Source organism: Physella acuta, unplaced genomic scaffold, assembly GCF_028476545.2.
Source record: "Physella acuta isolate Inbredline_101_S28 unplaced genomic scaffold, ASM2847654v3 ptg000664l, whole genome shotgun sequence".
Taxonomy (NCBI): domain Eukaryota; kingdom Metazoa; phylum Mollusca; class Gastropoda; family Physidae; genus Physella; species Physella acuta.
This window is the reverse complement of record NW_026732183.1, coordinates 380,217-392,803: the sequence shown is the minus strand read 5'-3', so window position 1 is coordinate 392,803 and position 12,587 is coordinate 380,217. Positions and strand designations below refer to the sequence as shown.

The window sequence follows — 12,587 nt, the reverse complement described above, 5'->3', positions numbered from 1 at the left end:
ACTGTTTGATGTCTCTCTATTGACAGAAATTAGGGCTAGACACAGGATGTCACGTACTAAAGGGCAAGGGGTGGGGAAATTATGGTGGGGGTGGAACTTTGGCTAAATTAATGTCAGAAATTTGAAGTTTGTTAGTGAGGTATTAATGTCGGCCATGTGAAGGTGTCTAGTGAGGTATGTCTCAGCAAATGAGATAATGAGGTTTAATGTGTCTCATCCTGTGGAGAAACGCTGAAGACTCGGAATTTCCAATAATAAAAATAAAAGATAAAAATAGAAAGTACTTGAAGCAGAGCAATAACTAAATGTATCTGATATATTTTAAAGATTAAACTGTACACTTATGAAAAGATTATTGTATGTTGTATATGGTTTGATGATATTTGTAATCAATTCACCACAATTAAAAAATCAAGGCCATTAAAATTCTTACTTTGTATATCCAATGCAAATCTACTGTATTGGCTGTAGTCACCAGAGATATATTAAAGAATACAACTGCAATCAATCCGCCCCGAATACATAGAATAAGACAGTTCAAACACATCATTAGCATTGTTGTTTAACACAAAGACCATGTCTCCACACTGCAAGATCCGACTCGCCATATTCCTCGTCCCACCAGGCTCCACACAGTCCACAAGTGCCAGAGATGTGTTAGATGATGAGTTGTAAGAGATTAGGATCACTTCACCATCTTGGACGGGCTGACCGTCTACTGTTATCATTGGCATCGAACTGTTAGTTACTGTATGGTTATATAATAATGATATGGTATAAAGTTGATACAATTTTTCAAAAATCAATAATGACCAAAGTCATTAAAAAAATGTACTTTTGTGAAAGCGATATCACATACTGTGTCTGACTGTACTCATACAACACAGCAGACGACTAATAGTACTTCTTATATTGGACGTTGGGGATATTCCTTATAACAACAATAATAGTAACATTTTAACAATAATTGTTTATACGTCTGTAATTTAATGTACAACTATATAATCTATTCACGGACTATTAACAAAAACATTCCCTCACAACCAACCCCTACAGTAAATTTAAACTTAAATTTAAACATAAGTATTCTCAAGGGGTGAAATGTTTACAGCCGGTTTAAGCCATATTTATTCTAAATGATTATTTCATCAAGAACATAATTTTCAAAACAAAAATGAAATTTTATATTGTATCCTGACATATTGATTTCAAATATGTGATAATGAAATTATTTGTTATCAAGATCGATTCTCAAATGTCCCAGAATGATAAAAACACGCTTATACAAACAAATACCAACAAATCAAAATGAAGTTGTCGATTTTCAGAATTATTGCCTTATAAAACAACTCACGACAAACGTATCTATAAACTTACCTGAAAAAACAAGTGCAACCATGATTGTAAGACTGATGTAGGTGTAGATTGAAAAGTGCCTTGACTTTATACACTGACAGCTTTTAAAGATCTTGTATAGATATTGATGTAAAACTGAAGAGCAACCTAGAATTTTTATAAACTTCCTTAACATTTAAACACGAAAGGTTACCGATGATATCCGGCAGGTCGTATAAACCGACTAACTTTTGCGCTAATGCTGCATTTCTCCTTTTTATTGTGAAGTTTTTAGGTCGGGTTTGGACAACGAGCAGATGAAATATATATATATATATATATATATATATATATATATATATATATATATATATATATATATATATATATATATATATATATAATAAATGTTCACACAATCGCTAAAAATAAAATATTCTGTTTCTACAACGTCAAAAAGACAAAGGTTACTTGGGCATTTAAAATGAGTATAATGTTTTGTCCTCAGTGCAATCTTTGTCCGTTGTGGGTTTTCAGAATCGACTTATAACGTCTTTTCAGTGTTAGCTGTGACAGGTTTCAATGTGTACGATGCAGAAGCTATCTATACCAATCAAAATTTTGATTCATGTAAAGAAATTCAAAAGTAAACTGTTTAACTACAAAGAAATAGTCGTGTCATCTCTCAACGTTGTACCAGTAGACTGATAAAACTTTGGTGTCAACATTGTTTTATAATTGTACATTTTGGTTTCTTTTCTATGAACCAACTCAGTTAAAATTCTATAAATTTACTTTGGCCAAAAACTGCCACACTTGCATATTCCAATTTGGAAAAGTTGAGGGTCGATATTTACCTGTCACAGTCAGTTAACTGTATTGACTGAGCTGTTTTACAATGAATGCATTAAACAGCTAAAACTGACTATAAAGCCATGTAGCAGTTTGCATCGTGTGTCAATCAATAACGCAGCTTGTAATGAGCTGTTTAATTTTTCCCTATCTCTTTAGTAGCTCAACTACAACTGGCGCCCGCTGCGTTCGCACCTCCATCCCCCACACCTTAACTTCGCCATTGCATGTGACAACGTACTTCAAATTTTTTTTCACTTGTTTTAGATTAGTAGTAGAAGTCATGTAAAACTTTACACCCAAATTTTGATGACATGTTTTAAAGTTTTAATAAAACCTCACACGATTTTAAGAATTGTTCACAATTAACAGGCCTTTTGATAACATTACAGATCTAATGCCATTGCTGCGCGTGGCCAGAGTTTCTTCCAGGCATCTTCCAGGCTCCCCCCCCCCCCGAAGAAAGTCTACCCCCCCCCCCCCCCCGAACGAGATGGAATTTAAAAAGTAAACATATACTTTTACTAGTGTCCCGTCCCCCCGGAAAATGTTGACCGCCCCTCCCCCCCCCCCCCCCCCCCCAGAAAATATCAAGTGCCCCCCCCCTCCCCTCCCAGGAGAAAAAAGTCTTGAAGAAACACTGCGCGTGGCTCGCGAGTCCTAAAGTACATCGCAGCGTTAAACATTTTCATCAAATATGTGCGCACTGCCAAATCACGATCTTTGCAACCATAGGAAATACAGCTGTCTATTTGCACGACAAAGTATCGTTTTAAGCAAACACACGAGGCTATTAAGACGTGACATTGAGTTAATTTAAAACCAAGGCATAGCGGATCTTAAAAACATCCAGACCTTATAATTTTGACCATATTTACACTAGGTTTTCCGGATTCTCTGTTATTAAGTTCCAGGTAATGTTTACATGCTGCTGACAGTTCTGGGAAACGACGCAGGTAAAAATTGCTTTAAGTAAATGGAAGTACATGTGACAAAATGATGGTAATGAGGCATTGGCTAATCATTCCCACTAGATGGTCAGAAACATTTATCTCCAAAGTGTTTGTGTGTATTTACTTAATTAACCCAAAACAAAATAAACTTCCCCATCTTTTTGTATGGGCTTCAATTCAATCGTTTGTCCCTCGTGGTAGAGTAGCTTCCCATGAAGCAATGATCAAGCTTAAGAATAATAAATGTTGCAATGATCAGCAGTTTGTAGGGAAGATCAGATTATTCCCATATGATAAAAAAATTTGAAGAGTCCAGTGCTAAAAGTACTTAAGTCACATTTTTTTTAAAAATCAAACCAAGCATTGATCATTATTCCCCTAGTTTAACTTTATCTTATAAACAAATTGCGATACTGGAGAATTTATTTAATTTGCTCTTCGAAACAAACAAATGCAATAAAAACGTAATGTTTCATAGTAAATTTTAATCTTTGAACTCATTTTTCTCAAAATGTTTTTGTGACTTAAGTACTTTTAGCACTAAGGTCTTCATTTAGACCATCAAAGGAATCAACATCCGTTCATGTAAAGATTAATTTCCGTTACGTTTGGGTTTGCTGAATATATATTTTTATACTACATTATTATTATTTTAAAAAAACTCTATATCTTCAATGTGGTTACCTTTCATCTACAGCCACTTATTCGTACTAAGTGTGCTTTAAAGACAATAGTATTAAAGTTTACATTGAATGCTGCAAGAAATGACGGCTGACTTTCCGTATGTCGTTAGTTGTAGCATCGGTTAAGGACCTTGTTTAAAAATAATTGATAATACATATTTTAATATCTGCAATTTCAAGTAATTTAAAATGTACGTTCGTTATTGAAAAGCTACAGTCTTGTAAATTCGACAAATGTTGCTGTTTTTTTTTTAAATCTAATATCCGACAACTGTCAAAACACCCCTGACATTAAGGCACGCGACAATGTCGCACAGGACATTTTGTTTTAATATAACGACTCATAACCATTGTGTCAACAACAGTTTGAGCCAAGGTAAAATGGCCCACGACAAAATAGCCCCTAACAAATTGTTACCTTTAATTTAAAATAAAACGGACAATAGTTTTTTAGTTTCGCCACAGATGGTAACTAGATCATCTGATGTAAAAGTCACTTAGTAAAATTGTTTTGAAATAGCATATACGATAACAGTACACAAATATTATCCACATCTACGTCTTGTAAAATGGAAGCCTGCAGTTCTACCAAACGAAAACTACTCTCTGTTTCAGGGAATTTGTACAGTTTATCTGGATAGTTCTCTAAATTTAAAAAAAATACAAATTAATATTTAGAAGCATAAAGTGTAAGATTGTATTAAACGCTTCTTTCAATATTATTTTAAATTAAGCTACTCAAATACTTCTTGTTCGGTTAAAAAAATTGTTATGGACATTTAAGTTTAAAACTAAAATGATTATATTAATTGGAAATGAAAAATATTATGGTTTTTTAATCTGATTTAGAATGATCTTATTTAATTTGAGTTTTGATTTGATTTTGTTTTTTAATTAAGAGTGTTAAATATTTGTTTTGTAAGGGACATATTTTAAATGGCAGGTCATTTTGCTGTACTTAAATATTTCAAACATTTAACAAAAACAGTATTATATATTTTACAAACATCTTTAGGAATCACATAAAACGTAAGCTTGTGAATCATAAGGTGACTGACTTAGTAAACAATCTTCAGACTGTCCTCCCCAGGACTATCGATATCAACAACAGGATATGCGGGATTAATTCGATGTTACCAGAGTTAGCCATTGAGTATCATTCGCCTGCATTCGTTTTAAACAGATGACAATACCTGCGGTGGTTCTGTCGACGTTCCTGGTGGTAGCATAGCTACACTCTACCTCACCCTTATGAAAGGTAATCAAAGTACCCTCAAGGTTTTCATACAGCACCCCCATGGGGCGTCCCGGCGTTAGGTTGACCAAACCCACACCCAAACTGATAAGATCCAAGAAATGTGCTGACATTGTTGACTCGAGTTCTCATCCAACAAACACTATAAACTTGGTATCTAGTATTATCTTATGGCGTTAACAGATACCCTGATACTCCTACTGCATCACACACAGAAGTGGGATGTAATGCCAGTCTTAGTAAATTACTGAATTGTCTTTTGCTCTCTTCCTATTCCCAACATACAGTTATTATTTTGGGAACGCACGGCTTATGCGCTATTTTATAGTTGAAAATACATATTGAGTTAAAACGACACTTTGAATTATTTTCCAAATTCAAACCAAATTAACATGAATAATAAGTTTTCTTTCTTCCTATACGGTAGCAAAGCGCGGCATGCAAGCTAGTTATATTTCAATACATTGGATGCCTCACTTTTGTATTTCTAACACTACAGATAACAAATAAAGAATGATGACAACGAATATTTTGATGCTTTATGAGTTTAATAATAAAACCAGATAAAATGATTTAAATATTTGGATTCCATATTCCATAAAGACGGTCACAGAAAGCTGTCTCATGATGTAGACCAGACGAGGATTGTCCTGCCCAGGACTAGTAATGTCATCAACAGGACATTGCCGATTACAGCTCTGACGCCTGAGTTACCTTTTTTAAAAGAGAAAATAAGAATTAGAATTAACAATCGTAATAAACCTAATAAAATAATATAAAAATAGAACCAGTTTTTTTTTGTTTTGTTTTGTTTTTTCTTAAAAAAAAGAATAGTTTATAGGTTGTGAAAGAAAATTAACAATAATTCATGGATGCTTTTCATTTCCTTAGCTTTTGATAGTAATAAGTTACATATTTTATATATACTTTATTCGCCAACGCGTAGTCGTGTAATCTTCTGTATCATTTTAGGCTTAGGTTAAAGTTTTTGGTAAGGCTAAGACTAAAATACTTTGAAGGTCTATCCTTTGTTCTTTACTTTCAGTTTATACGTTTGAATGTGCATTGAAAAATATGGTCAAGTCATTGTGGCATTCTGAAAACTCTAAAAATTACTAGAAAAATTAGAGACAAACATTGCGATCTTCAATTTTAAATCACGTTTGTTAGCATATGATTTGCAGGATTGTTCATGTAACAATCGATCATGTTACGAAGAGCTACAATCGATTTGAAAGCAAATACTTCAGTTTCTAAGACAGGGGTTTCCTAACTTTAACAAAAAGTTATAAGTAGTGGAGACAGGAAAGAGTTATCGGCAAATCGCTATTCAAATAAGTATAATAATTATGGGCTGTCAACTAGTAATTCATTTTAGCATGAAAATAACGTTTTGGGGTCCGGATGTAAAAATCAAAGAAACTTTCGCAATGTATCGGTTAGCCCGCCGTTAAATTTAAAAATTCAAATGTTAGTTTGAAAATAGTCTAAATAACGACATCTCGCTTCTTGGAAGTGTGAATGGTTTGTGGTAATATGCTAAGAATAACTATAATTATTTGAAAACTACTTGTGTAAAAGTACCTAAATCTTTGTAAAAACATTATTACATGAAAGCTAAAGCTTTTCTAACTACTTTTAAATGTGATCATACTAAATGCAATTATTTTATTAAGAATTTTTTAGTCTGCTGTAAGATCGACAAAACTCGGCATTTACTGTAGAGATGGTTTTTTTTTTAGAATTAAAACTTGAAGTAACTATCGTTCGTATACTAGATTTCCGTATATTTTACCTGCGGCGTTACATTAAAAAAAAAACACCTTACCAATTTCGATGAAGAAATATGCGCCTTTGTCATATAAATAGGACATATCTGAATCCGTGGTGCAGGTACATTTTGCCCCGTCATAGTATCTGTTGTACGTCAGTTCAAATGTTCCGCTGTATTCGTTGATGGTGTAGGACAAATCACGACATTTCATTGTGACACTGCGCGCATCAGTTGTTGCTGTACATTTGATTAGGACTTTATTGACAAACGGTGACAACCTTACCGTTTGTCCATTCGCCACTGTCGTGTTGTTTATAACAATTACAGGTGGACTTTTTGACTCAAATGCTTTACCTGGAGAAAAACGTATTATATAGTTGCCTTATTGCATTGACTGTTTTGTTTTAAAACCTAAAAGTCACAGAAATAAAGCGAATTTTAAAAAAAACTACTTACACGAAACGGTAATCAGCACTACAACAATGAAACCAAAAGTGTGAAGACTTGCACATGTCATGTTTAATCTAATGTATCCTTTACACTTATTGAAAGAAAACTGAAAGATATAAAGTAGCATTTACAAAAACACGAATTACTACAAATATTTGCTCTAAATTTGGTATAAAACAGACATTAAGATATACGTAGAACATACATAAAACAGACTTTAAAGACTTTAGTAGAGATAGTAAATATTTTTATATTAACATGATTAACGAGATAACCCACAAAGATGATTGTCCAAAGTTTAAATGTGATACTGCTGATACAGCTATCAGGACCAAGTATACTCAACTGCAAGTCACACTTTGTATTTATGGGGGGAGGCTTCTGTCTGCATGTCTTTCATTGGTTGCCGTTGAGTTTCCTTGTTACATGAAGAAATTAGGCTAAACACACCAGACTCCAGGTGGCGTTATGTTTGATTTTATTTTAATCAAACAACTTTTTGTACCCGTAGAATTGAACAGAGACTTCGTTGTAGTGTGTGTGTGTATGTGTGAGTGCTTGCGTGTGTGTGTGTGCGCGCGAGTGTATGTGTCAGTGTGTGTGTGTGTTTCTGTTGACCACATTTCTATGTACTTTTTATATCAAATTTACAGTTTACTATCCTGTTTTGAGCGATTTCCTGTAACCGGAATCGGTAAGTACTCTACTTTCAGTCTCTTAAAGGCCGATAACTTAATTACCATTAAAGTTAGGAACACCATATTTCACTTACAAGTATTAGATTGTATGCTCAGGTTTCGATTTACATTTGAACGACATTTTATACATACGTTTGATCATATTCGCTCTTTTCTTTCAAATTTTGAGTTATTTTCGTTGATCGCAAATAATACTTTAAGCTATTTTAGTTTTCTCAAAAAGGTAATCAATGTTTCCTTTAGAAAGTGCTAATTTTTCGCTCTATTATATACACTTTTTGCGTTGTTTTTTTTCGCAATTCTTTTTTCTGCGCGATTTTATTCTGTTTAAAATAAATCTCCTAAACTTTCTCGAATATTCTTAGAAACTCTACGGGGGATGGCAACCGAAAATTTTGAAGAATTGAAAGTAGAATAAGTTCCACTTCCTTTTACCGAAATCGTTGAAAAGCTGATACAGAACTTCAACATAGATATAATACTTATTTATGAAATTTCATCAACCTAGCTATCACAGACACACATACACACACAGACATACGGACAGAATTGCACAACCCAGTTTTTACGACTCGAATACCTATAAAAAGCCGCAATTTTTGAAAAATCTGGATTTATAATTTTTGACCGATTAAAATAAGTCCCCGATACTCCGTATGTGATGAAGGACTGTGAAGTAAAACGCTGAAAACTGTCAAAATTTCATGTGATTTTTCTGCACGATTACAATACATTCTCTATAGGCCTACTCTGTATACGAGAAAGTAAAAATTTAAATAGGCCTTTTTTAAAATAATTAGTCTTATAGGTTAATCTGTAAATAATGGGATCTAAGAAAACAAAACTAAAAGTCGGTTAAATCGTTCCTTTTATTGAGATTAAAAAGCTAACAAAAAATAAAATAACAGCTAAACTGATATATTTATTACGTTTTTATGCGCAGCAACAGTTTAATATCAACTTCAATATAATTTTAGCTTTTATACAAAAGGCTATTTTAGTGAAAACTTGCCAAAGTACAATATTTTTAGTACATAAAAGATAAGATAGTTCGAAAATTATAGCACTAGACTTATGTTGCTTTCTGTAAAAAAAAAAACTGTCATGACATTTTTTTAAAGTCAACAAAATTACAGAATCAGGCTGTAGACCATCCTAGGACTGTCCTACCCAGGACCAAAGATGTCAACAACAGGACATTGCAGATTATCGCGCTATGACCAGAGTTATCTATTGAAAGATTATCAAAAACAATGTTAGTAGCATTTCACTTAAATATAAACCGGCTTTGAAATAGCCGTAGATCTTATGGTAAAATGTATTAAAATGTATGTACAGTAGTTACATTGTTGACTATAAAGTTGCTCAAGTTTTTGTGTACTTAAAATAAATTCAAGTGTTTGAACCGTAACTTACCATTCACTAGATTAAATGAGGTGCCAATATCATCGTAGCCAAGACTCGCTGAACAAACACAGGACGCACTCTTGAAGGCTTTGCCGTAGGTCACGGTGAATGTGGCGCCGTATGAGTAGGAAGTCTGGGTCACTGAGCCACATTTCAGTGTCAGCCGTATCACCGTCCCTTCGCCAATACATTTGACGTCAACTTTGGTGTCCAATGCGGATAGCCATACCGTCTGGCCGTTCGATATAGCCTGGTTGTATATCATGACCTCAGGGGGTCTCAATGAATCGGACAGGTGAACTGGAAATACAGTAACTTAACATTAAACAATAAGACAGGTAACTGAAAATACAGTAACTTAACATTAAACAATATGATAGGTAAAATGAAAATATAGTCATGTTGTCATGTTTGCCTGTCGTCCCTACTGGGACATAGGCCGCTGACAAGAGCTTTCCAGACGTCTCTGTCCAGGGCTAGTCTCTCCAACTGTCCCCAGGTGTATCCAATCTTCTTGGTGTCTTCTTCCAGGTCACGTCTCCAGGTCTTTCTTGGTCTGCCTCTCTTCCTCCTGCCTTGTGGATTCCAGGTGAGGGCCTGTCTTGTTATGCTGGATACAGGCTTCCTGAGTGTGTGGCCAATCCATTTCCATTTTCTCTGGAGGATCTCTACTTCAACTGGCAGTTGATTTGTCCGTTGCCATAGAACATCATTTCTGATGGTTTTAGGCCAGCGAATTCGCAGGATCTTTCTGAGGCATGCGTTTATAAATGATTGTATTTTCTTCTTGTTTATAGCAGTTATTCTCCATGTCTCGGCTCCATAGAGTAAAACAGGTTTTACTAGTGTGTTGAAGATCCTGATTTTTATTCCAAGGGTTAAATCTCCTGAACCCCAAACATTTTTTAGTTGGTTGAAGACTGCTCTTGCCTTACCCGTCCTTATTTTTATGTCTGCTTCTGTCCCACCCTGCTTATCAACAATACTTCCAAGGTAGGTGAATCTATCCACTTCTTCTAGGGCTTCTTCTGCCAGTGTTATAGGGTTGTTGTTTGATGCATTGACTTTGAGAACTTTACTTTTCCCTCTGTGGATGTTCAGGCCCAGGCATGTAGAAAAATTTGCAACCCTGTTGGTTTTATCCTGCATTTGCTGTTGTGTGTGAGAAAGGAGGGCCAGGTCGTCAGCAAAGTCCAGGTCATCCAGCTGGTTCCACAGTGTCCACTGTATACCGTTTCGCGTTTTCTCTGTTGACATCTTCATAATCCAGTCTATGGCCAGCAGGAACAGGAATGGTGAAAGTAGGCAACCCTGCCTTACTCCAGTCCGTACTGGGAAGGCCTCTGTAGTCTGTTGGCCATGCACTACTCTACACTTGAGACCTTCATATGAAGACATAATAATGTTGACTATTTTCTGTGGCACCCCGTAGTGTCTCAACAATTTCCACATTGACTGCCTATCCAGGCTATCAAAGGCCTTCTCATAGTCTATGAAATTAATATAGAGAGATGAGTTCCACTCTTGGGTCTGTTCAATGATGATGCGCAGGGTAGCAATTTGGTCTATGCATGACCTTTCCTTCCTAAAGCCCGCCTGTTGATCTCGAAGCTGGGGATCTATCGCTTCCTTCATTCTGTTTAATAATATTCTGTTGAAGACTTTGCCTGGGATGGACAAAAGTGTTATCCCTCTATAGTTAGAGCATGCACTAAGATCGCCTTTCTTTGGAAGCTTTATGAGTAGTCCCTCCTTCCACTCCTCTGGTATTTGTTCATCTTCCCAGATTTTCTTGAAGAGTGTGTATAGTAGTGTGGTGCTAGTTTCTATATCTGCTGTCAGTGCTTCTGCCGGTATACCATCTATTCCTGGAGCCTTCCAATTTTTCAGCTGCTTTATAGCTTTATGTATCTCTTCTTTTGAAGGTGGGTTGCAGTCTATAGGGAGGTCACTTTCAGCTGGTGGTATGTCTTGCGTGCACTCTGGTGTTGGTCTATTCAGTAGTTCTTCAAAATGTTCTACCCATCTCTTCATCTGTCCTTCCGCATCAGGTATTGTCTTTCCATCTTTGGTTTTCACTGGCCTCTCTGGCTTACTGTACTTACCAGATATCTTCTTAATTGTATTGTACACGTCCCTAATATTACCATGGTACAGTGCTTCTTCCGCTTCTCTTGCCAGCAGTTCCAAATAATTCCGTTTGTCTTTCCTTATGTGTTTCTTGACATTTTTGTTCGTTTCGGTGTATTCTTCCAGTGCTTTTAATTTCGTAGCCCGTGTGCGGCTGTTGTTGAATGTTGCCTTCTTTCTTTTTCTCTCTTCAATAATTTTCATGGTATCTGCTGATATCCATTCCTTCGCTTGTCTTTTGATAGGGCCTAGCACTTCTTCGCATGTTGATGTTAATATGCTTTTAGTTTTTTCCCATGTTTCCTCTATCGTCTCTTCTTCTATTAGTTCTTGTAGTACCTGAAACCTATTGGACATATGAAGTTTAAATTCGTTGAGTTTAGATGGGTCCTTTAGCAGGCCTGTGTTGTATCTGTATTTCCTTTTGTTTTCCAACATGTTTTTCTTCAGCTTGAGTTTTACTTTAGCTACCAGTAGGTGATGGTCTGAAGCAACATCAGCTCCTCTCTTGACGCGTACATCCTGAAGTGATCTCCTGAACTTTTTTATGATACATATATGGTCTATCTGATTTTCTGTAGATAGGTCGGGTGATACCCAAGTAGCTTTATGTATCCTTTTGTGATGAAAGAGACTACCTCCAATGACTAAATTATTTGTGGCACACAAGTCAGCAAATCTTTCTCCGTTTTCGTTCATCTCACCTAAACCCTGCTGTCCCATACATTCTTCATATCCTCTGTTGTCACTTCCAATCTTAGCATTGAAGTCGCCCATGAGTATAAGGATGTTTCTTCTTGGGCGGTTCTGGATAATGGTCATTAGCCTGTTGTAGAATTCGTCTTTGTCCTCCTCTTTGCTGTCATTTGTTGGGGCGTAGGCCTGTATTATGTCCATGTTAGTTCGTCTTATTTTAGTTTTAAAGGTAGCTGTTATGATCCGCGGGCAGTGTGCCTCCCATCCAATGAGAGCCCTTTGTGCTTGGTTTGATAGCATGAGTGCAACTCCTTGAGTATGTGGTGCATTTTCATCCTCATGGCCTGAGTACAG

At 35.7% G+C, this 12,587-nt stretch overlaps 1 protein-coding gene across 1 annotated transcript; it reads right to left on the bottom strand.

Moving 5' to 3' along the window:
• Window positions 1–5,633: 5,633 nt before the first annotated feature.
• LOC131948895 (uncharacterized) lies at window positions 5,634–7,634 on the bottom strand. The gene is made up of 4 exons (XM_059310615.1): window positions 7,582–7,634; window positions 7,309–7,408; window positions 6,907–7,206; window positions 5,634–5,792 (listed from the first exon to the last, which is right to left on the bottom strand). The coding sequence occupies exons 2-4, from the start codon at window positions 7,367–7,369 to the stop codon at window positions 5,701–5,703; spliced, it is 453 nt and encodes a 150-aa protein (XP_059166598.1). The 5' UTR covers window positions 7,370–7,408; window positions 7,582–7,634; the 3' UTR covers window positions 5,634–5,700.
• Between the last annotated feature and the right edge of the window lie 4,953 nt (window positions 7,635–12,587).